The 25,102-nt window shown below is 33.0% G+C and overlaps 2 protein-coding genes across 2 annotated transcripts; both read left to right on the top strand.

Moving 5' to 3' along the window:
* The first annotated feature begins 6,378 nt into the window (after positions 1-6,378).
* Positions 6,379-9,452, top strand: LOC140435567 (uncharacterized). Its single transcript, XM_072524316.1, has 2 exons — positions 6,379-6,568; positions 6,766-9,452. Exon 2 carries the CDS (start codon positions 8,043-8,045, stop codon positions 9,045-9,047), a length of 1,005 nt encoding a protein of 334 aa, XP_072380417.1. The 5' UTR covers positions 6,379-6,568; positions 6,766-8,042; the 3' UTR covers positions 9,048-9,452.
* Positions 9,453-11,287: 1,835 nt separating this feature from the next.
* Positions 11,288-24,027, top strand: LOC140436717 (uncharacterized). The gene is made up of 4 exons (XM_072525767.1): positions 11,288-11,905; positions 11,975-12,097; positions 20,053-23,664; positions 23,722-24,027. Exons 1-3 carry the CDS (start codon positions 11,746-11,748, stop codon positions 20,925-20,927), a joined length of 1,158 nt encoding a protein of 385 aa, XP_072381868.1. The 5' UTR covers positions 11,288-11,745; the 3' UTR covers positions 20,928-23,664; positions 23,722-24,027.
* The last annotated feature ends 1,075 nt before the right edge of the window (positions 24,028-25,102 follow it).

Below are 25,102 nucleotides of genomic sequence, written 5' to 3'. Positions count from 1 at the left end.
CGAAATAAAAAGGGCTATTAAAATAGCAAATGAAAATTGGTTTAGCTCGAAGTGTACAGAGATAGAGTCATTACAACAAAAACATGATTCATTTAACCTCCATAAAAAGATTAAAGAAGCGGCAGGCTTATATAAATACAAGAACACTGGATTCCTGACAGATAGTCAGGGAAACATAGTACTGGAAATAGAGCATAAAAGGGATATTTGGATTAAATACGTGGAAAAAACTTTTGAAGATATACGAAGTAACATTGGTATTACAACAAACACCAATTGCGAATCTGGACCACCATTTACAGCCGAAGAAGTAAAATATGCCATTAAAAGCACCAAAGATGGTAAAGCAGTAGGTCCTGATAATTTTCACTCAGAATTCTTAAAACTTATGGACTATGATGGCATAAAATGGTTGACAAATATATTTAACAATATATATGATACAGGCATAATTCCCCAAAAAATGGTTAGTGTCAACTTTTATAAATCTTCCAAAAAAACCCAATGCGAGAAAGTGCGAAGACTATAGAATTATAAGCCTTATGAGCCATTTACTTAAAACATTTCTAAAGGTCATTCGCAAAAGAATATATACAAAATGTGAGGAACAACTAACAAGAACACAATTCGGATTTCGTGATGCTCTGGGAAAACGGGAGGTCATTTTTGCTATACAGGTGCTATTTCAGAGATGCAGGGATGTGAATTGTGACATAAACGTATGCTTTATAGATTACCAGAAGGCATTTGACAGAGTAAAACATGAAAAATTAATTACTCTAATGCAAGAAATTGGAATTGACAACAAAGATCTTAGAATTATCAGAAACATTTACTACAATCAAACAGCCAAAATCAAAATAGAAGACCAGTTAACTGATAAAATTGCAATAGAACGTGGAGTACGACAGGTCTGTATTATGTCTCCATTGTTCTTCAATATTTATTCTGAATGGGTATTTAAGGAAGCTTTAGACGGTTGTGCGAAAGGAATACTAATAAACGGTGAATGGTTGAATAACATTAGATATGCAGATAACACTATAGTTTTTACCGATAATCTGAATGACTTAGATATTAACAAATCGCATAACAGATACGAACTAGCTCTTAACATAAAGAAAACCAAATTTATGACAATTAGTAAAAAACCAATACTAAACGGTCAACTTACAATCAACCAACAGAATATCGAACGAGTCGAGCAATGTACATATCTAGGCACCAATTTAAATAGCCAATGGGACCAATCAACAGAAATTAAACAGCGAATAATAAAAGCAAAAGCAGCATTCGTTAGAATGAGAACCATTTTCAACAGTCGAGACATATCATTAAAAACAAAATGCCATCTATTAAACTGCTACATATTCACAGTTCTGCTCTACGGAATGGAAGCTTGGACACTGACTGTTGCATCTATGAATCGGCTCGAAGCTTTCGAAATGTGGTGTTATAGGCGTATCTTACGTATATCCTGGGTTGACAGAGTTACTAATGTGGAGGTCCTGCGTAGAATGGAGAAAGAATGTGAAATTCTCATGACCGTCAAAAATAAAAAGTTGGAGTATCTAGGACATGTAATGAGAAATCAAGAACGTTACGGCCTTCTCCAGCTGATTCTCCAAGGGAAGGTAAACGGTAAGAGAGGACCGGGAAGAAAACGCATTTCCTGGCTTCAAAACTTATGAAAGTGGTATAACACGACTACCACTGAACTGTTCCGCGCTGCAATAAACAAAGTAAAGATAGCCGTGATGATCGCCAACATCCGGAACGGATAGGCACTTTAAGAAGAAGAAGACCTAGAGTTAATGATTTACTTCATTCTACTGCCAAGGTTGTTTTCATTACCACATTAGATTTAAAAAGTGGATATCACCAGATACATCATCATTTATCACTCTTTTTGGTACATATAGGTATAATAGTATACCCTTTGGATTAAGGACAACACCAGCTGCATTTCAACGGCTTATTGAACGTTTCAAATCTGGCTTGCCACATATCTCTATGCTTGCTTATTTGGATGACCTCATAATAATGTCTAATACTTTTGATAACCATCTCAAGAATTTGGATTAGGTTTTTAAAAGAATAAAAATTTTTAAACTTGACGTTAATCGTACTAAATGTGTTTTCAGCAGTGATAAGGTAAAATATCTTGGACATATTGTTAATCAGGATGGTTTCATTTCCTGTCCAGACAAGATAGCTGCAATTAAGGACATGCGTGCTCCTGAAAATGTAAAACAGGTTCTTAGCTACCTACAAACTTTTTCTTGGTTCCGAAGATTTCTGCCAAATTTTGCAGAAATATCCAGATCTTTAAGCCTACTTACTCGCCAGATATCTATTTGTAAACGGGGTTACTCTCAAGAAAATGCCGTCACCGAATTGATACGACTATTGACTCACTTCCCTATACTGTGTCAGGCTGACCCTACGAGGACATTTATCATTAGGACTGACGCTAATACATATGCATTAGGAGCAGCTTTACTCCAAGGGGAGGGTCCCGAAGAAAGACCAATAGAATATGCAAGTTGTTTGCTGACTGATTCTCAGAAGAATTACCACACAACAGAACGTGAGGCTCTAGCAGTAGTATGAGCTTTATCAAAATTTCGTGGATACATAGAGTCATCCTATGTCATTGTTCAGAGTGATCTACAGACCTTAGGCTGGCTTATGTCATTAAAGTCACCAAAAGGAAGACTTGCTAGATGGGCTTTGTCATTACAACCATATGATATAAAAGTTGAATATGTGCCAGGAAAACAAAATTCCTTAGAAGATACTTTATCTCACACTATTTGACATGAAATTGCCAAGGAAGATTCATGTAATATTTGTTTTGTGACTGTTAACTTGCCTACAGCTGAAGCTAGAGAAATTCGAGAAAAACGGTTATCTGATACAGGTGTGGTCTATATAATTAAGTGTTTTGAGACTCACGAGAGTTGTGCTGTTAAAATCAAAAGATGGAGTGAGAGAGGATATATTATGATGAATGACATCCTATATCGTTATTCCCCTGAACATGATGGAGAGGAAGCTCAGCACGTTATGCCAAAATGTTCCATCTAGGAAGTATTACAAGAAACTCACGAATCACCTCTGGTCGGCCATTATGGTGTAGAGCGCACCTTACAGAAAATTATACCACGATACCCTTGGGTAGGTATGCGCAAATATGTAACCAATTATGTGTTAAAATGTATCGAGTGTCAAAGATACAAAGCAACTAATCGGAAACTCACTGGATTGCTTCAAACCCCAGTTCAAAGTCAGCACTTTGAAACCATTGTCATTGACCGTTTTGGTCCATTACCAAAGACGCCAAGTAGATAAAGGTGGATTTTTATTGTTGAAGACACCTCTACTAGATGGACGGAGATGTTTCCCCTTAAGGATGTGACTGCTGAGTCCTGTGACAAATGACTCATTGACGAGCTTGTGTTACGATTTAGAACTCCCATGAAAGTTATCTGCGATAATGGAGCACAGTTCGTCAGTGATGTCATGCAACATCAGCTCAATCTTTAGGATGTGGTCAGAGTCTGATTCCCGTTTATTGGCTATATTGACCTCAAGTGACCATACTACATACTAGCTGAAAAGAAAAGCTATCCTCTGTTCGGTTTGCTATGAATACTACTGTTTGTCAGTCTACTGGTTTCACACCTGCTTATCTTACCTTCGAACAAGAACTACGTACCCCAGATGATGTTCAACGAGATTTTCGAGTTATAATTGGAAGTGATAACTTCGTACCTCAGATTACGCCTTACTTACGTTTATTTCTTGCTGGTACCTTAAAACAAGTCAGAGACACCCATGAGAGCCAACAAAGTATTAGGAAGAAATATGCTGATAGTAAACGTCGAGATCAGACATTCCAAGTATTAGATTTAGCATTGGTGAAGCTAAGGCGATTATAATTTAAAAATTTGCACCCCGCAGAAATGGACCTTATATGATTTCCAGAGTTATGTCCTACTTTATATGAAATAGTGAATCTAGATACTCCATCTGTGCCCTTAGGTATTTACCATGTGTCTGATTTAACCAGATATATTGCCACTGATCCTGATGCGCCTCTTCCAAGAGCGGGCATCCCATTCGACGTCGCGGACGTTCCAGACAGATTTTATCCACAATCTAGGGTCTGAACTCAGTATAAACTGCAGATCCACTCCGCCAGATTATTACAACGGCCACTTATCCAGATGTTCCAAAGACTAATGCATCGTATATACCGGTTTCGGAAGTCCGTTGTTTTTCGCGAGTGCTCCGTCCAAAACGTGACTTTTTTTACTTGTAAATTCTTCTTGCTTGTTTTGTTGTATCACAGTCTGTACAGTGGCGGCTGGTGTGGTAAAATTTTGGGTAGGCCAAGCCAGCAAATTACATAGCTATCGTCACGGGGTCATGACCCCTCCCCCCCCCCAACTAATTTTTTAATGATTTCTCTGTTCATTCTAATTTTTGCGATTTTTCATCTAGCAAATCGCGAACAGAAAACTCCCTCTTCTGTACATCCTTAACGGACAGCAAATTACTTAAATGTTCCTTGCAACTGGAATGTTTTTTTAAGGAGGCAGACATATTTTTTAAATCAAAGTATCTTTCACAATTCTATACATATTTCTTATTAGAAAATAACAAACACGGCCAACATATAGTCTGTTTTTCGTAATACTTCCAGACAACCATTTGTAGATATCATACCAAGAGCAATTAAAAGTACGCACCTTTTTTACATCTTTTTGGTCAATTCGCAATGTTGGAGTAGGCCTTTCATTCATAATAATTTTTTTTTCTATCACTTTCAGTTCTTCTAGATAATGGCGATTCCAATAGTGAAACAACAATGTCCAAACACTCACTATCAACATTACTATTACTGCAACCTGGTAAAGCGTCATAAAAACTCATATTTTTTTTTATGTATCAGTTATAAAACAATCTCACATATATAAGTTGCATACAATCAGGCGATATAGAAATCACGCAAATGTGATTTTTTTCTTCGAATTTTACGAATTTTTTTAAATTTATTTGGGCAACCGTGCACTTGTTTGCAATTGTGTTGTTTGTTTAAAAATATGTTACAATTATAGATTATGTTACATATTTTTTTATCATAATTTAAAAGAAAATTTATATTACAGTTCGATAATTACGTTACAAGTGACAACGACGGTCATCGTAGGCCCTATCGTCTGGTGCCTAAACAGCAAGCATAAACACGACAATATAAGTCGTTGTCCGGCAAGCTGCTTAACTTCAAACGCTTTTTGTACGGGGATCTTATGTGAGCTGGGTCGGCCAGTTCCGAACGGGCCTATTAATGATATTTAAAATGCCTGAATACGATTCGACGCTTTCTGTGGTAATATAATAACTTAGTTGTTTTAACGGACGCTAATGTATTGAGTGATTTAGTACATTTAAAAGTTATTCACATGCATTAAGATAATTTTTAAATATATGTTTTTCAATTTTAAAGCTCTTAAAATTATTGGGTAGGCCCGGCCTATCCTGCCTACCCCCAAAAGCCGCCACTGAGTCTGTAATGCCAAAACTCACGATTAATGGTGAGATTACACGAATTCGGTAAATGTCTCACGATTTCACGAATTATATTGGGATTTACACATTTTTACTCACTTTAGAGGAATAACTAGGTTTATATATAATTTTGTAAAAAAATTACTTAGAGACAGAAAAACCCTGTTAACAAACCCGTTATAACGGAACGAAAAAGGAGCTAAAAGTATTAATTTTATTTCTACCATCCACAATTCGCTGCTCCTGGATTAAATTGAATCAGAATTCGGGGAAGTCCCGCTCTTGTACCAGTTACAAATATTACCGCGCGCGCGTTGCATTCATCGAGCAAAAAGACAAAAGAGGGAATGTAAAGGTAGTGGGGGCAAAAATATTGTTATACAGGAAGTGCCATCTTGAGAGGCCAAATTAAACAAGGAAATAGAGTCTTTCCTTGTTTAAGAAATCAAATTTAGTTGGGTTATGTTATTATTTGTCCCAACTGTCACATGAAATCTTATTTATATTGAAGTTTTTTAACAATTGTTTCACATTTTAGACTGTTATCGTTAATATTTAATTAAAATTTTCTCGTCTAAGACACATTCTGAAAACTATTTTATAGCTACTGTTAATAAGTGTCGGAAAATTTAAATTTGGCGCATTCGCATTTCCGGATATGTCCGCCATCAGAGGCCACTTTTTTGGTCGCCTTTTCATAACGATTAGATTCCCTCTTTTGTCTTTTTGCTCGATGGTTGCATTACGCTTGTCGCTGTTTTCTTTGGTTTGGCCGTCAGTTGTCAGTTTTATAAGGTTACTTTTAGAAGCTGTGTTAAATTGTGATAAATTGTATTATTAAAACCAGTGCATAAGCGATTTACAAAATTGCTGATAGTGACGAAAGTATTGTTGGATCTCCTCCTAGTAAAAAAAAAGAAAATTGTTTACCAACAAAAATACAAACTGGACTGGGAAAAAAAGTGGACTTGGGTCACGTTCAGTAAAAAAGGTATGTTTTTTTGTTGGATTTTTTTTTTTAAGTTTTTCTAATATATTTCTTATTTTAGTTGCAAAAATATACACGTATTTATTATGGATCTCGTTTTTTTCTCATTCTTACCCCCTAATAAGAATCTTTTATTGAATTCGGAAAATCTCACGATTTCTAATGATTTTTTAAATATAATTCTGACGATTTTTTTCTAGAGTGTTTTGGCTTTGGCAAAGCTGATCACAGCATTCACAGCCTGGAGCCTGGTCGGTTTTTTGATCCAAAAGGGGAGTATGTAGCAAGAAGAATATATGTGATCTTCAACTACCTAGTGACAGTTCAATGAGTTCGACAGAAGGTAGATAAAAAGAAGACTAGAACTAAGAACTATAATATAATATCAAAGAATATTAGAAGAATTGTTCACTGTTATTTTTGAAAGTTAGCAAAAAGTGAGACATAGAAAAAGAAAAGTGGGACTAGTGGAACGCACGTGTTGCACATGGTACCACTAAGGAGCGGTCATGTCACTGTGGCTCTACTATTGCTTCTAAAATATGAAAGAGTGGGGCAATAAATGCAACTTTAGATATTTTTATATATAGATGCCGCGTGGTCGTAGAATAGGATTAAATTTTTGCGTTTTATAAAATTTTTTAGAGAAAATAATATTGTTTTAACTTTTAATTAATTAATCTTTTTAGAAAAATTATTATGATTCAAATTTTTAATTGAAATAATGTACAAATCTACAAATAATATAATTAAAACTCTCTTTTTATAAACTATAAATAAAATTAATTAAAAGTCAATCACCGGGAGAGAAAGCTCAAAAAATTGTAAGGTGTTTTGATCAAAAAACAATTCCTGATCTTGATAGTACGCTAGGATTGCTTTTTAACAAATACACCAAAGAATTATTTTTTACAATTGGAGAATTCGAAATTGTGAAGTATAATTTCGGATTTTTAAATTAAAAAATAAATACGTAAGTCTCAAATAACTCCTCACTAGAGCTCAACAAAGGAAGATAAGAAAAAGGCAAAAATGGCTGCTGGGACATAGACCATAGCAAATCCTTAGAAATCCAAATCAGCAACACCCGACGATAAAAAGACACTTCGGGAGAATACCATCAACCCCCTCGTAACAGAGTTGCTAAGAACTCAAGGTGCTCTAACGAGCAGACTAGGTCATAAAGCACCCTGACAAAAGTGGTAGCACACAGGCACCATCCTGTTACTCAACTAGATCGGGCTCAAGCAAATTTGATCCTTAACAAACTGGAGCAAGCACTTGATAAGGCTCCTATCTGAGGTCAAAATGAACTTCTGCAGTTCCCCTACGTAAACCATTATCTCATTTTAATATCCAAGTTGAAAACTATTTAAAGAATCATTTAAGAATTTGGATTAAATCATGGAAATGTAAAGATATTGAAACTAACCCACCCTCTTTTAATGGTTTTTATCTAACAATTAATAGTGTTTTAATGCAGTGGGACGAAATGAAAAAAGAGGGTAATGAATATTTATTAACTTCACGGCTTAACCAAGATCCGTTAGAGAATTTATTCGGAACGCTTAGACATAGATCTGGTTATAATTCAAATCCAACTGCGATGCAATTAAGGCAAAATTTACAATATACAATGTATGCTAATTTAACATCTGTTTCTAAATTAACTAATTGCAAAGCTGACGAAACTATATCGCTACTAGCAATTCCGAATTTAATTGATTTACAAAAATTTATTAAAAATGAATTAAATGAAATGAAAGAAAAAAATGATGGACAAATAAGCTTTAATAATAAACGTATTGATTCTGTAATTGATTTAGAAGATTGCGCTTTTATGGATACAGGGGATGAAATGTCAGAAAAACATGATGCAAATATTAAAAATACTATTTATTCTAATGACCCTTTAAACAAATGCTCGCGGTTTTCAGATGCACAAGATTGTAATAGCGATAGTGATGATTCGATAATATCTTATAAGGAAGTTGATGAGTTTGTCGAAGATGAATTAGGTAGTACATCTAGCTTGAATGAAGTTTTTGATTGTAAATCATTTGATACAAATCTGACCATCAATGAGGAACTTTCAGAAACGAGTTTAAAATGTTTATCAATATTTGAAAGAGTATCACATAATGCATCTTCGACTGGCTCAACTTCTCTTTATCTCAATTCAGTTAAGTACCTTGCCGGATATTTTGCATACAAATGTCTAAAAAAAACTAATTGTGAAACGTGTGAAAATTATTTTGTTCGTAAAAATGTTAATTTTGTTTCAATGACAGATCTTTTATTATTTTTTAAAGCTTATAAAGTTTCTCAAAATAGTAACGAACTTGGTAATCTTTGCGTACCTACAGATGAATTTGCAGAAGTAATACGTATTTCACTTGATATTTTTGATGTTGAGTTTAAAAATGTTTGTTATTTGGAAAATGTCAGTAAGTTGATTTTAAATGCTATAAAAAAAAATTAAATGAAATCAATCCATCATTTTTAAACATTGATGACTCTTGTAAATCACATCGACAACGGTTATTAGAATTTTTTGTTAGAGTTATGATATTCAATAATTTAAAATGGATTAATAAAGATAATCGAGATATTAGAAGAGCTAGAAAATCTAAAATTGCTAGTAGTGATAAGCCAAATCAAAAACTTTAAAAAATGAGACATCAATAGGTAATGTAAAAAAGCAATATCAATTTTAGAATAAAAATTTCTTAAATATACATTCCTATAACAATTTTTAGTTTATTTTCTTCAATACCTTACCTAATTTTTCGATTTTTTTAATGCTTTTATTTCACTGCTTCATATTTTAAGTTATACACAGAATTGCTTTTTTGTCATTAATATTTTAAATATTATTATTTTTCCTTTTCATAATATTACTAATACCCTTTTTTTTTCAGAAATATTTGACAACATTAATAAAAAAAACAAAAAAAACAAAAAAAAAACATAAAAACTAACAAAAATAAAAAAAAATATAGTCTAAGAATTTATTTTTCTTCTTCCTCTTTATTTTTATATCGACATGAGTCTGTCTGTTTTTCAATGCGCCTCCAGTAAGTTGTCGTTCCATCGTTTTCGTGGTCTTCCTACTGATCGTCTTCCTATTGGGGAACCGTCTCTTGCCGTCTTTACTACTCTTTTTGTTGCCATTCGGCTTATATGTTCGTTCCATTCTACTCTTCTATTTCTTACCCAGTTCTTGATGTTCTCCACCTTGCATCTACGACGTATATCTGTACTTCTAGGTCTGTCCCATAATGTCTTACCACCAATTTTTCCAAGTGTTTTTATCTCTGCTGTTTCTAATATCCTTTTTGTCTTCTCTGTGTCAGATCTTGTTTCTGCCGCGTGTGTCATTATTGGTCTGATGACTGTTTTGTAAATTCTGCCTTTCGTTTTTCCCGATAATTTATTTTTATGGCAAATAATCCATTTTGAAAGCGATATTTCTCTTGAATGTATACTGCATATATTTAATCGCCAATAAGTTTCTTTCTTTATTGATATTTCTGCACATATTTAATCAGTTTAATTTATGATCATATTGAACAATAACACATCCCTTCTCTCCTTTCTTATCGTCCTTCTCTCCTTTATTATCCTTACACTCAGAGTTCAAAAGTATTTTGAAAAATCATCTTTTTTGGATCTTTAAAATATTGAAAAAGTGTGAATCCATCGTTTTATACTTTTTTAATCCACTTGACGTATTTCGAAAAAATATTAATTAATCAAATAGTAAATTTTTATATACATAGGATGCCTAACTTTTGGACTCTGAGTATATTCCTTACCATCCTGGTGGGAGATAACTGCTACCTTCTCGCTTGGTTCCCGCTGAGTAATATTAACTTGCCTATTATTACAAATTAATTAAACATTATTAACATTGTTATAAGCAAATTAATATTAGCTAAGAGCAGCAATATTTATACATAAAAGGTTTTTAAACTATCTACTATTCTTACCTTTAAAACGTTTATAATTTCTCATATATTTTTATTTTACTTTTTTTGTTTTTTAATATATCTTTAACATTTATTTTAACAAATGTCGATATACATATAGAGATATATAAATATTTTATTTCATTTGGTGAGTTAATATTTTTTTTTCTAGTTCAACTTTGTAAGATATTTTGTATTTTTTAGCAGCTCTTGAAAATGATTGGAAACACAATTGAAAGCTCGAGATAAAAAATAGTTACATACTAGCCCCGTTTATTGACTCCAACCAATCGAAAACATATTTATATATTTTTTCCAAACGAGTCACAAGCACTTCTTTTTTCTTACTCTTATATATATATATATATATATATATATATATATATATATATATATATATATATATATATATAGGTATATATATATATATATAGGTATATATATATATATAGGTATATATATATATATATATATATATATATATATATATATATATATATAGGTATATATATATATATATATATATATATATAGGTATATATATATATATATAGGTATATATATATATATATATATATATATATATATATATAGGTATATATATATATATATATATATATAGGTATATATATATATATATATATATAGGTATATATATATATATATATATAGGTATATATATATATATATATATATATATATATATATATATATACCTATATATATATATATATATATATATATATATATATATATATAATGAAAAGAATATTATTTAGTTGAATATACTATGTAGTAATTAAACACTAAGTTAACATTTGGTTTCATTTTTGAAACCAATAATTTATTCATTCATTCATATATGAATAAAAAAATCAGTTATGAAGATGATATTTTAGTAAATGTCATACATTTCTAGATAAAATTTGTTTAGGCGTAGATGCAAAGTTACCTGTTCGTACTCCTTTCCCACTTCCCCCTAACTACATATTTCATTATGAAATTTTCGCCACGGCGCCACGCTTTGAGTTTATGCAGCCACCCTCAGGAGGAGTGTTTTGAAGTATAAACCGTAACCAAATCGCCCATTTGAACAATTCTTCTATAAGCGTCTATATTCTTTGATAATATTATTTATTATTTGTTTGTTGGTTACATTTTGAATATTCAATATTGTTCAAAGAAAACATTAAAATTTTAGCTTTTTTTATGCTAAATAATTCCCGAACTTTTAATTTGTTAGCTATGGAATTTAAAGTTGAAATTAATGAAAAGTTTGTTAAATGTGATCCAAGATATGTAGTGAGTCCCTTATCTACATCAACAGATCTTGGGGATTTGAAGAATGAACCAGATGAAGATAACTCAGGTAAGACAAATATTAAAAATTTGGTTTCAGTATACTAAACTATGTGATATAATTCCTATTTTTTATCAGCTATGGAAATAAAAACTGAAATTAAGAAAGAGTCTTTTGAATTAGACCAAGAATATATAGAGAGTCAGCTTTCCACCTCCATAAATCTGGAAAACTTAAAGAATGAACCAGAGGAAGACTCAGGTGAGGGAAATAGTAACAATGTGTAGGTTGATATTATTTTATCCAATGTAGGTAGTACTATGTCTTCTTCTTTAAGTTCCATCTTCTATCGAAGGTTGGAAATCATCATGGCTATGCGGACTCTGTTGACAGCTGCTCTAAAAAGTTCTGTACTACTGCATTCAAACCATTCCCTTGAGTTTTTAAGCCAGGATATTCTTCGTCTTCCCACATTTTGCTTTCCTCGGATTTTGCCTTGCATAATAAGTTGTAATAATGCGTATTTTTGCCCTCTCATCACATGTCCTAAGTACTCAAGTTTTCGTCTTTTGATAGTTAATATTATTTCTGCCCCATTTCATATCATTCTATATACTTCCACGTTTGACATTCTTTGAATCTATTATATTCGTAGGATTCTTCTGTAACACCAAAATTACTATGTACCTATATTTTTTTTGAAAATTAAAATTATCCAAATGGTTAAAAATTTTGGTCTTATTAGACCATCATCAGTGAAAACCTAAAATTATTTCCACATTAATTATAATTAATAAAAAGATGTAAAATGTTGCCTGGTGAACTGAAAAAATGTGACAAATACTTACATTATTAGTAATTGAAACTATCCACACATTAGGGTCACATAACCTTTAGATTACATATTGAATTTTTTAAATTTAGGTGACATGAGGTTGATGTTAAAAGAATTTACTTTAAGGGAACATAATGGGTGTGTCCTGAGAAAGATACCAGTCAACTGACTGTAAGATCAGGAAGTGAAATTAATTACAACCAATAATGCCTTTAAGACAGCTAACGCTGTATTTAAGTAACAACTAAAATTAAACTCAATACTGTTTATTCATGTTAAAAATATAAAATCTTACACATGTCAAATATTTACAAAATCTCAATTAAAATTAAAATTATGCTGTAAGTATTCCTGAATTGAATAAAAGGAATTTAGTATCAATATGTTTTAATTCTATTTTCAAATTCCTTTTCAGTCAAGTTTCTTATATTTTCAAGCAAAACATTAAAACATTTTATTGCCCAATATCCTGGTCCATTTTGATACCTTTTCAAACACCAATATGCTGGTATCATATTCTGTTTGTGCCTAGTATCATAACCATGCTTCTATAAAGATTGGTATTCCTGAATGAAAATGAAACTATCTTTTAGTTTCGAAACTATCTTACCGATATTGGTATTCCTCTTCATGAATATTGAAGGTTTTCTAGAATGTACTGTGCTGGTACATTAAGAATTCCAAATCTTTCATAAGCCTGACGGCAGTCTTCCCTAAATCCCAAACCAGCAAAGACCCTCACTGCATTCCTAGGCAGTCCAAATACTCTGTGAGTGTCAGCTGCATGACCCCAGACAAGGATAGAATATGGAAGATGTGAATGGAATACATAGTACATATAGTCTCCAGTGAGACACATTTTGAAAGATTGCTCAAAATAAAGAGATTTTTATTTAGTTTTTGTGACTTCTGAGAAAGAAAATTGATTTAATATATTTATTTGAATTATATCTATTTGATTCAGATTTTAAACGGATATCTTTAATCAAGTTGGATGCTATCTGTGAAAAGTAATCATTAAAGATATTTGGACTGATATTAGGAGCTAGGCTAGTATTTTTCCTAACACCATGATGCTCATTTATGATTTTCCATATAGACTTTATTGGATTACTGGAATTCCCGATGATGTTGTTATTTGTCATGATTTTTGCATTATGTATTGCAAGTTTGTATTGTGTTTTAAAGTCTTTATATGTCCTCTCAATGTCTGGTAACCTATACTGTTTTTTAAGCTGTTCTAAAAAGTGTAGTTGATCACATATAGCTTTTAAGTCATTGTTATACCAATTAATTTTATTAGTTTGATTGGCCTTTACCTTATACCTCTTCTCTGGGAAATATTCCAAATAAGCTTCTTCAAGAACATTCATAAATCTGTTAAACTTTTATTCACTTCCTGATCTTACAGTCAGTTGGCTGCAATCTTTCTCAGGACACACATATTCTTGTTTTGAGTTCAAGAATTTTAAAATTTAATAAATGCAGTATGTAATCTAAGGGTTATTAGACCTTAATATGTGGCTACTTTCAATTACTAATGATTCAAGTATTTACTACATTCTTTCGTTTAACAGTCAACATTTTATATCTTTGTATTAGCTGTATTTCCATTAACTTGGAAATACTTACTTTTAGGTTTTTACTAATGATGTATTCTGAAACTTTTAATCTGTTTGGGTAATTTCAATTATATATATATATATATATATATATATATATATATATATATATATATATATATATATATACTATTATACATTAGAAGTTGTTTACTTCATTGTAAGTTTTTAAACTATGAGTCAACCACTGTGTTTTCCCTTTTATTAGTTATTTTTATAGCGTTTATTCAATATGTAGTTACTTTTCAGGGGTTGTATTTTCGAATTCATTCGTGCATATTTTGCATACCAAATTAGAAGAAATTCGCATGAAATCCAGTTTTTTGTATTTTCGAATCTGCGTGTACGAATTTTTTCATGTACTACGACTCGAATGGCTCTGAACCATTCAAATTTTGATGCTAGTATATGATCAAAGTAATTGTTGTCATTTCAGTTGTCACTGAGCCCGTGTATGTCAGATAAGATTTCAGCTGATAGTTTTTAATCATTGTTTTACATTGAACAATACAATATAATTTACATTAATACAATATTTTTGAACTTTGTTTTCAATGGCTTGTTTAAATAGTTTTTTAATAGAAACAAATATAGTTAATGCCTTTGTAGAGGCAGAAATATTAGCGCAACAGAGAGGCAGAGTTTACCATCCCTTTCTTAACCCTGTACAGAACTATTCAGATGTACAATTTCAAAAATTGACTAAAAAAGCCCCACATAATGGAGTTGATAGACTTAAATGGCTCTTTTTTTGTTCTACCGACACTGAACCACCATATTTCACGCTCTTTTTTACGCCTTTCAGCTAATTTACAAGAAACGAATTTTTTTAGATGACAAAATCACCATAATACAAGTTAAGTAAAATTGTCAATTATTCTTCTTTTTTTTTAGTTTTAGTTATTCGAATTTGCAGTATTGCTGGTGCAAATTCTTCTCCTTTTACATGTATAGCATTTCGAAGGACTTTCAAAAATACACATTCAGATTCGTATACGAAATGTTCCATTCAAGTTAACTCATATGAAAAAATTCGATTCAATTAGAAAATACAACCCCAGTACTACTGTGTTATATGTTTGTTAATTTGTCTCAGTATAATGCTTTACTTGAATATTTTCATGGCACTTGAGAAGTTATTGATTAAGTACAGAATAAAAAAAAATTAGAAGTCACAAATGCTGTCTTTAAGGTTTTTGTCACAAGATCACTTGGCCATTAGCCATGGTATTGCATTCTGATAAATGTTATATCTGTCTATAAATGTCTACAAATAAATAAAGTCAGATCCTCCATATTGTTAAGCCAATAAAATGGCTGCTGAGCTACAGCCACCACAATTAAAGAGACAATCTTGTTTAATATAATTTGTAATATACTTTCTAACATAGGTACACACATATGAGCCCATCATCATCATCACTGGCTGTTCCAGGATTCTTCTCCATTCTGATCTGTTTCATGCTTTTTTTCTCCAGTTTTTTATTTTTAAGGTTGTTATCATTTTCTATTTGTTCTAAGTATCTCAGCTTCGGTCTTCCTCTTGTTCTTTTTCCTACTGGCATCTGTTTGAATATTTTGTTTGGTATTTCGCCTTCTTCCATTCTTTCTACATGTCCTATCCAACGCAGCCGTCCTATTTGAATGAATGTTATAATATCCGGATCCTGGTATATTTTGTATAGTTCAGAGTTGTATCTTCTTCGCCATATTCCGTTTTCTTTTGTGCCCTTATATATGTGTCACAAGATTTTTCTTTCGAAGGTGGCTAACAACGTTTCCTCTCTTTTAGTGAGTGTCCAGGTTTTTGAGCCGTATGTGAGTACCGGTCTTATTAGGTTTTTATATATTTGGCATTTTGTTTTTCTTCCGATGTTATCTGATCTTAGTTGCCTAATTAAGCCATGGTAACATTTATTTGCAATAAATATTCGCCTCTTCAGTTCCTCTGTAACGTTATTATCAGACGTGACTAGGGATCCCAAGTATATAAAAATTTTTACCCCCTCTATGTTGTATTTCCTATTGTTATATTTTGTGGCTGCTTTATTTCTGCGTTTTTACTTACCTGCGAGCCCATACTCTAAAGAAATTCTAGGTCAAAATCATTAAGAATTCAGACTTAATCAGTCAACAGTAGACCAGTTGTATTAGGAATTCTTGGAAAAACTAGGAAGTTTGACAAGATAAACATGTCAGTGTCAAAATAATGTTATCATATGTAAATTAAAAGTTCAAAATAGCCATTCTGAAGAATTTAACACCAACAGAGAACTGGGACAGACTTTTTAAAATTGTGCTACAGAAAGTTATAAGAGATGCAGAATTTAACAACACAGCTACAATGTTTAATAATTCTACCCAGATGTTTTCATGTGCAGATGACTTGGACCTTGCAGGATGCAGGATCTGTAGCTTGAAGGAGATGTTTGCTGCATCCTCAAATGCACCAGATAATACGGGTCTAATGATCTACATACAATGAAAACAAAAGAAAGCTCTTGACATCAGGGACAGACTAGAGAATCAGAATCATGGGACAAAACAGCTACATTGGTAGCTATAATTTTGTAAGTGGTAACTGGTAAGCATAGTTAACACCACAAACATAAAATCGGAAGAGATAAACTGAAGAATACCGCTTAAAAATATAAGTTTATGAAAACAGATTATTAATATTGATGGATATGATGGAATAATCATAATGCAACTTAATGTCATCACTATAATTTAGAGCTATACAATAAATACAACAAAATAGCTAAAGCCAAAGATGTAGTTATTGTAATAAAAATTAAATGTCTACAGTGAGCAAGATATCTGTGCAGAGCAAATGAAAGCTACTCTACAAGACTAGAGAAAACTAGATGGAGCTTGATGACGAGATATACCAAGGTTGAGATGCAGATCTTCTATATACAAACCATTATTTAAAACTGACTGGATAGCCATAGTTCCCTCTTCTTCTTCTTAGTTCACACAAAACTAGTTAACCTTTGGCACTTGGTCGTTGTACAATAGCTTGTTTTTTCCATTACACTCGAATAAGTGATGTGGCCTCAACGAAGGCCAACAGTTTCATTATTGGTAGTTTTAGGATCTTCTGGTTCAATCCTCAGTTGACTGGTGGATTCCTGCCTCATATCACTTAGCTTAGGTAGCAGGTAGCACTTTTCTACAATCCCAGTAGAAGACAGGCTGCTACAGGGATTAGCGACCCTGCCTTATGCTAGCTTCTAACTCTGTGAAGTAAGACGCGAAGAAGAAGACTGTATAACTCTTAAATCAGGGCATCAACTTTTCTATATGGGAAACAAAGAAAAAATAGGAGTTGGAGTTCTTATACATAAGAGACACTAAAAATATCCAACAACTTAAAGATATCAACCCAAGAATAATACTCTGCATACTGAAGTTGGGATGTAAACTGGACGGGACCGAAGTTGCAATAGGTCCCTACGGATTCGGACAAAGAATGAAAGAGGCGAAATGTTTTTGGGTTTCTTGGTACGAAATGGCCTCTTTGCAATGAATAGCTTTTTCAAAAAAAGTCCCCAAAGAAAATGGACCTGGGCAAGTCCAGATGGAGTCACCAAAAATGAAATTGATTTTGTCTTAACCAACAACAAAGACATGGTCCATGATGTAACAGTTCTTAATAGCTGTTCAGTGGGAAGTGATCATAGAATGGTAAGAGCGAAGATCGTGCTAAATCTCCAAAAACAAAGATACAAAATGATAACAAAAACACACCCAATAGGATGGAATCCAATCGAAAACACTATGTCCTTCGAAGAGGAAATTCTGAGATCTCTAGAGACAACAAATATAGACGTTATGGATGTCGAAACCTTAAATGATAGTTTAATAAAAGCTATTAAGAACGCAGAGAAAAAGTGCAATACAAATCCTAGGAGAGATAAGGAGGAAAAAATCAGTCAAGAGACAAAAAGACTTATGGAGACACGAAGAGAACTTAAGAACAAAAACGATACGAATGCACGCGTGCTACAACAACTTAATAAAGATATTAATAAAGCAGTGAGAAAGGACTTACGAAAATATAACACAAAAAAGAGCTAAAGAACTATAGACCTATTAGCTTGTTATCTCACGTTTATAAGTTGTTTATGAAGATAATAACTAATAGGTTGACATCAAAACTAGACTCCTATCAACCTTGCGAGCAAGCAGGATTTAGAGCTGGATACGGAACAAATGATCATTTGCAAACCATTAAGTCGTTGATTGAAAAAAACATTGAATATAATAGACCCCTGATACTTGTCTTTGTCGACTTTGAAAAAGCATTTGATACAGTCAATCAAAGTGAAATGCTCCAAGCTCTAACACAATGTAGAATAGAATAGATCACCGATACATATCCCTCATCAGATACATCTATCAGCATGCTACACCCTGTGTAAGACTTAATGAAGATAACCTTTCGTATTGAAAGAGGTGTTCGGCAAGGAGATAACATGTCTCCTAAATTATTTACAACTTTACTAGAATATGCTTGTAAAACAATAGATTGGAACGAAAAGGGTATCACTGTAGATGGAAAATTTTTAAATAACCTTAAATTTGCAGATGATATCGTTCTTATTGCAGACAGCTTTGATCAGGCACAGATAATGCTCCAAGAACTCCATACTACCACAAAAAGAGTTGGTCTTAAAATAAATTTTTCAAAAACACAATTTATGACAAATTTAGTCCACAACAAAAACATCTCAGTAGAAGACAAAGATATTGAGCCAGTTGACTCCTATAAATACTTGGACCATGAGATCAGAATAAGTCGAGACAACCAAACAATCGAGCTGAAAAGAAGAATAAACTTCGCTTGGGCTGCATTTGGAAAGATGAAGGATATTTTTAGGTCTAAGATTCCAATGTGTCTAAAAAGAAAAGTATTTAATCAGTATATTTTGCCAGTGATGACTTACGGCGCAGAAACCCTAACACTCACAAGAACAACAGTGAGTAAACTACAAGTTAGTTAATGTTAGGGATTTCTCTACGTGATAGAATACCCAATGCTTATCCCCAATGCTTATTACCCAATCCTTATTGAAAGGATAACAACACTAAAGTGGAACTGGGCAGGTCACGTAGCAAGATCAGTTGATGACCGGTGGACAAAAAGAATTTTGGAATGGAGACCCCGAATACAAGCTAACAGAAATAGAGGTCGACCCCCAACGAGATGGACAGATGACATAAAAAGAGTGACTAGAAATTGGATTCAGATGGCGCAAAATCGGACGATTCAGATGGCGCATACGATGTGTATGACAGTCTCTTCTTCCATTTCGCATTTTCTGCACCATGGTTCATTCACCTTACCTTATTTGTATATGTATTTCCTTAAACGACACTGTCCTATCACCATTTCGGTGACAGTTTTAATCTCCCGTTTATCGAGGTTTATTAAATTGTTCGAGAGTTTTTTATCAATATTCTTGATTATTTTCTTAGTCTGGATTTGCCCTTTAGTGGCTCTCCATTTCTTTGGATAATTCCTTATCAGCCACTTCTGAATCTCGTTTTTGTAGCATTTTTGGTGATAACACATAATGTTTCTGGGCCTACAAAAGTTTCTTTCGAGCCTTGTTTTGCCAACAAATCGGGTTGTTCATTCCCACACACCTCTCTTTGCTACATCTCTCTTTGTCGTACTAAACTGATTAACTCTTATTTTGTAAGCCAATTTCTCTACTTTATATTGCTTACGCTAGTTATTTTTATTTTAGATTTTTCCCAGAAGAACGAAATGGAAATTATGAAAATGTTACCTACATTTGACAGTACAACTATGAAGAAACCTAAACGAAGTCTAAACTATGAAGAAGCAACATTAAAAGATTCTGCTTGTTCTAAAGATTTCTCTGGCATAAATAATCTACACAAAAATACAATTATTCAAACTCAAGAGGGGCGTTACAAATGTAAAATTTGTTTTAAGCAGCTTTCTAAGAAATATTCTTTAAAAAACCATTTTAGAGTGCATACTGGAGAAAAGCCTTATAAGTGTGAAATTTGTTTTAAGCAGTTTAGCGCAGCAGGCAATTTAAAAAATCATTTGAGAGTGCATACTGGAGAAAAGCCTTATAAGTGTGAAATTTGTTTTAAGCAGTTTAGCGAAGCAGGCAGTTTGAAAAATCATTTGAGAGTGCATAGTGGAGAAAAGCCTTACAAGTGTGAAATTTGTTTGAAGCAATTTAGTGACAAAAGTACATTGAAAAATCATTTGCGAGTACACACTAGAGAAAAGCCTTACAAGTGTGAAATTTGTTTGATGCAATTTAGTATAGCAAGCAATTTGAAAACGCATTTGAGAGTGCATACTGGAGAAAAGCCTTACAAGTGTGAAATTTGTTTGAAGCAATTTAGTGACAAAAGTACATTGAAAAATCATTTGCGAGTACACACTAGAGAAAAGCCTTACAAGTGTGAAATTTGTTTGATGCAATTTAGTATAGCAAGCAATTTGAAAACGCATTTGAGAGTGCATACTGGAGAAAAGCCTTACAAGTGTGAAATTTGTTTGAAGCAATTTAGTGACAAAAGTACATTGAATAATCATTTGCGAGTACACACTAGAGAAAAGCCTTACAGTTGTATTTGACAGTACAACTATGAAGAAGTCTAAACTATGAAGTAGCAACATTAAAAGATTCTGCTTGTCCTAAAGATTTCTCTGGCATAAATAATTTAAACAAAAAAACAATCATTCAGACTGAAGAAGGTAAAATTTGTTTTAAGCAGTTTTCTAAGAAATATTCTTTAAAAAACCATTTTATAAGGAAAAAAACCTTATAAGTGTGAAATTTGCTTTAAGCAGTTTAGCGAAGCAGGCGGTTTGAAATATCATTTGAGAGTGCGTACTGGAGAAAAGCCTTACAAGTGTGAAATTTCTCTTAAGCCGTTTTCTCAACTAAGTGTTATAAAACAACATATGAGATCGCACACTGGAGAAAAGCCGTACAAGTGTAAAATTTGTTTTAAGCAATTTAGTCAAGCAGGTAAATTAAAAATCCATTTTAGAGTGCACACTGGAGAAAATCCTTACAAGTGTGAAATTTCCTTGACGCAGTTTAGTGTAGCAGCCAGTTTGAAAAGGCATTTGAGAGTGCATACTGGAGAAAAGATCTACAAGTGTGAAATTTGTTTTAAACAATTTAGCGTATCAGGCAGTTTAAAAAAGCATGTGAGAGTGCATACTGGCGTAGCCTTACAAGTGTAAAAATTTTTACGCAGTTTTCTTAGTAGGTAGTTTGAAATATCACATGAGATCATACACTGAAGAAAAGCAGTAACAGTGTGAAATAAGCAGTGTAGTAAAGGAACTACCTTCAGAACATATTTGAGAGTGCATACTAGAAAAAAATCGTACAATTGTATGATGTTGAGAAGTTTAGTAATGCAGGTCATTTTAGAATACATTTGAGTGTGCACGCTGGTAAAAATTTTACAAATGTGAAATTTGTTTTAAGCAGTTTCACCCAGCACCCTTGTAAACATTTTTTTCTTCTTATTTTAACCCTTTCAGGACGGTTGACCGATTTATCGGACAGAAAGAAAACTGATACACGGACGGCTGACCGATATATATGTCACTATGTTTATCCGCCTCCAAAGACCAGTGTATGATTAATCAGCCAAAATTTTAAAATGAAATTGGCAGGTAGACGACTGGCGGATATATCGTGAGCTCATAATTTGCCACACACACGAGTGTCGTTTATATCAGTCACCGACCGATATGTGCTACTCTCGGCTAGAGAGAAAGATGCGCACGCAGCATCTAAAAATCTTCAGTAGCAACTAAAATGTCGTGCAACCAGAACGCCGGGCCTTCGAGCAAAAGAATTAAAGTTAATAATAAGACTACAAATGATTATTCTTCGTGTTGTGGATTAACCCAACAGGAAGTGGCTAATTTACTAAAAATAGTGGACACACCTGAGTTTTCTGATAGTGAAGAGGAGCAATTTTCTGATAGTGGGAGTGAAAATTTGCCAACTGGAGAAAGTGATCAAGAAAGCAGTGCTGAAGAAGAAATTGATGAAGATGTAAGCTTAGAGAATTGTGACAACTTAGATACAAACGATCAAAATAATATTGAAAAAGATTATAGTGACATACAAATCCAGTGGGAAAAAAAATCAATTCGTCCCCAAGTTACATAAATTTGATGATAGTCAGAGCGGAGTACAGGACATGATGAACTTAACGGAAGAACCAAAGGCAATAGATTATTTTTTGAAAATTTTTACCGAGGATACAGCCAAATATATAATTGATGAAACTAACAGGGGTATGCTATGCAAAAAAATGATAAAAAATGGAAACATCTTTATTTAGATGAGTTCTTTACCTTTCTTGGATTGACTATGCTTATGTCCAGAAAGGAGAATTGGTCAAAGTATCCTCTTTTGTACTCCGCATTTTTTAACAAAAAAATGTCAAGAGACAGATACTTACAAATTATGAAATATTTGCATTTCTCTATCAATGAACATGCAGGAGCTGGAGATCGCTCGTATAAAATAAAGGAGGTTTTGACACAAATAAAACAAAGATTTCAGTCACAATTCTATCCCTTTGAAAACCTCGTTATTTATGAGAGTATGATATTATTTAAGAGAAGACTCCTTTTTAAACAATACATAAAAACCAAACGCCACCGTTTTGGTATAAAAATTTGTTATATGTGACTGCGAGACTGGTTTTGTTCTGGATTTTATTGTTTATGTTGGGAAGAATACATATTCTACCGAAGAAACTATCAAAGGCTTGGGTGCCACTGGAAATGTTGTGGCTCAGCTTATGAAACCATATCTAAACAAAGGCCACTCACTGTTTACTGACAATTTTTATAGCAGTCTAATCTTGTCACATTATTTGTATGCCATAAAACAAATTCTTGTGGGACTGTTAGATCTAAAAGGCTTCAAGTGCCTTCTTTGCAAGAAAAATTGAAAAAAGGTGAAGTAGATTGGAGCAATTCTGACATTTGCTCGGTGTTTAAATGGAAAGACAGAAGAGATGTTATGATGATAACAACAATGCAAAAAAATAAAATGATTGTTCTTGACAAAATTGATCCTACTACTGAAGAACCAGTAAGGAAACCAGATTGTGTTATTGAGTACAATAAACAAATGGGACCAGTCGACCGCTCTGACATGATGATAAGTAGCATTTATTGCATGAGGAAAACCACAAAATGGTACAAAAAATTATTTTTTCACACAGTAGATATCTGTGTACTAAATGCCCACGCTATGTTCTTGACAAACCAGACTATGCCAATGCCACTTGCCAAATTTCAACTGAGTCATACATCAGATTTTTAGAAGGTAAGTTTTTGTTTTTCAGTCGTTATTTACATACATTATAGCTTTTTTTAATTTCAGATATGAATATCAAGTGAAAAATCCCAGATCCATGTTAGCGGATATATCCAGATTAAAGGAAAAGCATTTTCCTTCATTTGTTCCAGCGACCGAAAGGACAAAAACTGCCTCCAGAATATGTGTTGTGTGTTCGCATACAAAAGAAACGGACAAAAAACGCAAGGTATCGAGATACATGTGTAAAGAATGTGATGTAGGTTTGTGTGTAGTTCCACGCTTCGAGACATACCATACTAAAGAAAATTAAAAAAAAAATGCACTTTTCTACCAAGAAATTAAAAAAAATGTTTTTTTTTAGGTTTTTTAATAAAAGCTATATATATATATATATATATATATATATATATATATATATATATATATATATATAAAACATACATATTAAAAAATATGTATGTCTTTACTCAATAAACAGTTATTAAACATAACGTGTTAATTTTTTTGTTCTGACCGATATATGTGCCATCCGTCCACAAGGCACGCTAAAAACTGCCGTCTGTTTGGCGTTGCAAGGGCAAATAGGTGCCGTCCTGAACGTTACGTTTGGGGAAACTGAAAAAGGTATTCTACTCTAAAATGGTTACCGGCTAAACAACATCAGATATGCAGATGACACCATAGTATTTGTGGACAACTTTTGAAGACCTACAAGTTCCTATGAACAAAATCACGTATTACAGTCAACAATATGGACTCAATATAAACGTTAAGAAGACAAAGCTTATGATAATTAGCAAGAAAAGAATAACAGAAGGTCAACTCTACGTCAACCAATCCCATGTAGAAAGAGTGACGCACTACAACTACCTCGACACCACAATAAATGAAGAATGGACCAACAACCAGGAGATTAGAGCACGCATCGGAAAAGCTAGATCCACCTAATCGGATGGGGGCCTTCTTCAAGTGTCACAACCTCTCTCTTGATACAAAAGTAAGAATGCTGCGATGCTACGTCTTCTCTGACCTTTTTTATGGTGTTGAATCGTGGACCTTGAACAAAGATATGCAGAAAACTGGAAGCCTTTGAGTGGCTATATCGGAGAATGCTCAAGATCCCGTGGACTGACCGAGTCACAAACTGAGGTCCTCAGAAGAATGAATAAGAACCGACAGGTACTGGCCACCATCAAATCCCGAAAGTTACAGTTCTTCGGACATATCATGCGAAATGAATCCAGATATGCTCTCCTTCTGCAGGCGTGCAAATAGATATTTTATGATTTTAACTACCTACTAACTATTAACAACACAAGCGAAAGTAATCGCTGGGTGCCGATAGAATATTTTCCAATTCCAATACTCCCGGTCTGCAGCTAAGTTCCTGCCTTGCACACAATTCTTAATTCAATATTTAGTATTTTAATTTTTCAATCATTCA

The sequence above is a fragment of the Diabrotica undecimpunctata genome, chromosome 3, assembly GCF_040954645.1.
Source record: "Diabrotica undecimpunctata isolate CICGRU chromosome 3, icDiaUnde3, whole genome shotgun sequence".
NCBI classification, from domain to species: domain Eukaryota; kingdom Metazoa; phylum Arthropoda; class Insecta; order Coleoptera; family Chrysomelidae; genus Diabrotica; species Diabrotica undecimpunctata.
This window is presented reverse-complemented; position numbering and strand designations above follow the sequence as displayed.

Excerpts from the sequence above, each read along its gene's own strand:
- LOC140435567 (XM_072524316.1), top strand. The coding sequence starts at position 8,043 with ATGCAGTGGGACGAAATGAAAAAAGAGGGTAATGAATATTTATTAACT.
- LOC140436717 (XM_072525767.1), top strand. The coding sequence starts at position 11,746 with ATGCTAAATAATTCCCGAACTTTTAATTTGTTAGCTATGGAATTTAAA. Across the intron at positions 11,906-11,974 it reads ACCAGATGAAGATAACTCAG|CTATGGAAATAAAAACTGAA; the intron begins GTAAGACAAATA and ends ATTTTTTATCAG. Across the intron at positions 12,098-20,052 it reads TGAACCAGAGGAAGACTCAG|ATTTTTCCCAGAAGAACGAA; the intron begins GTGAGGGAAATA and ends TTTTTATTTTAG.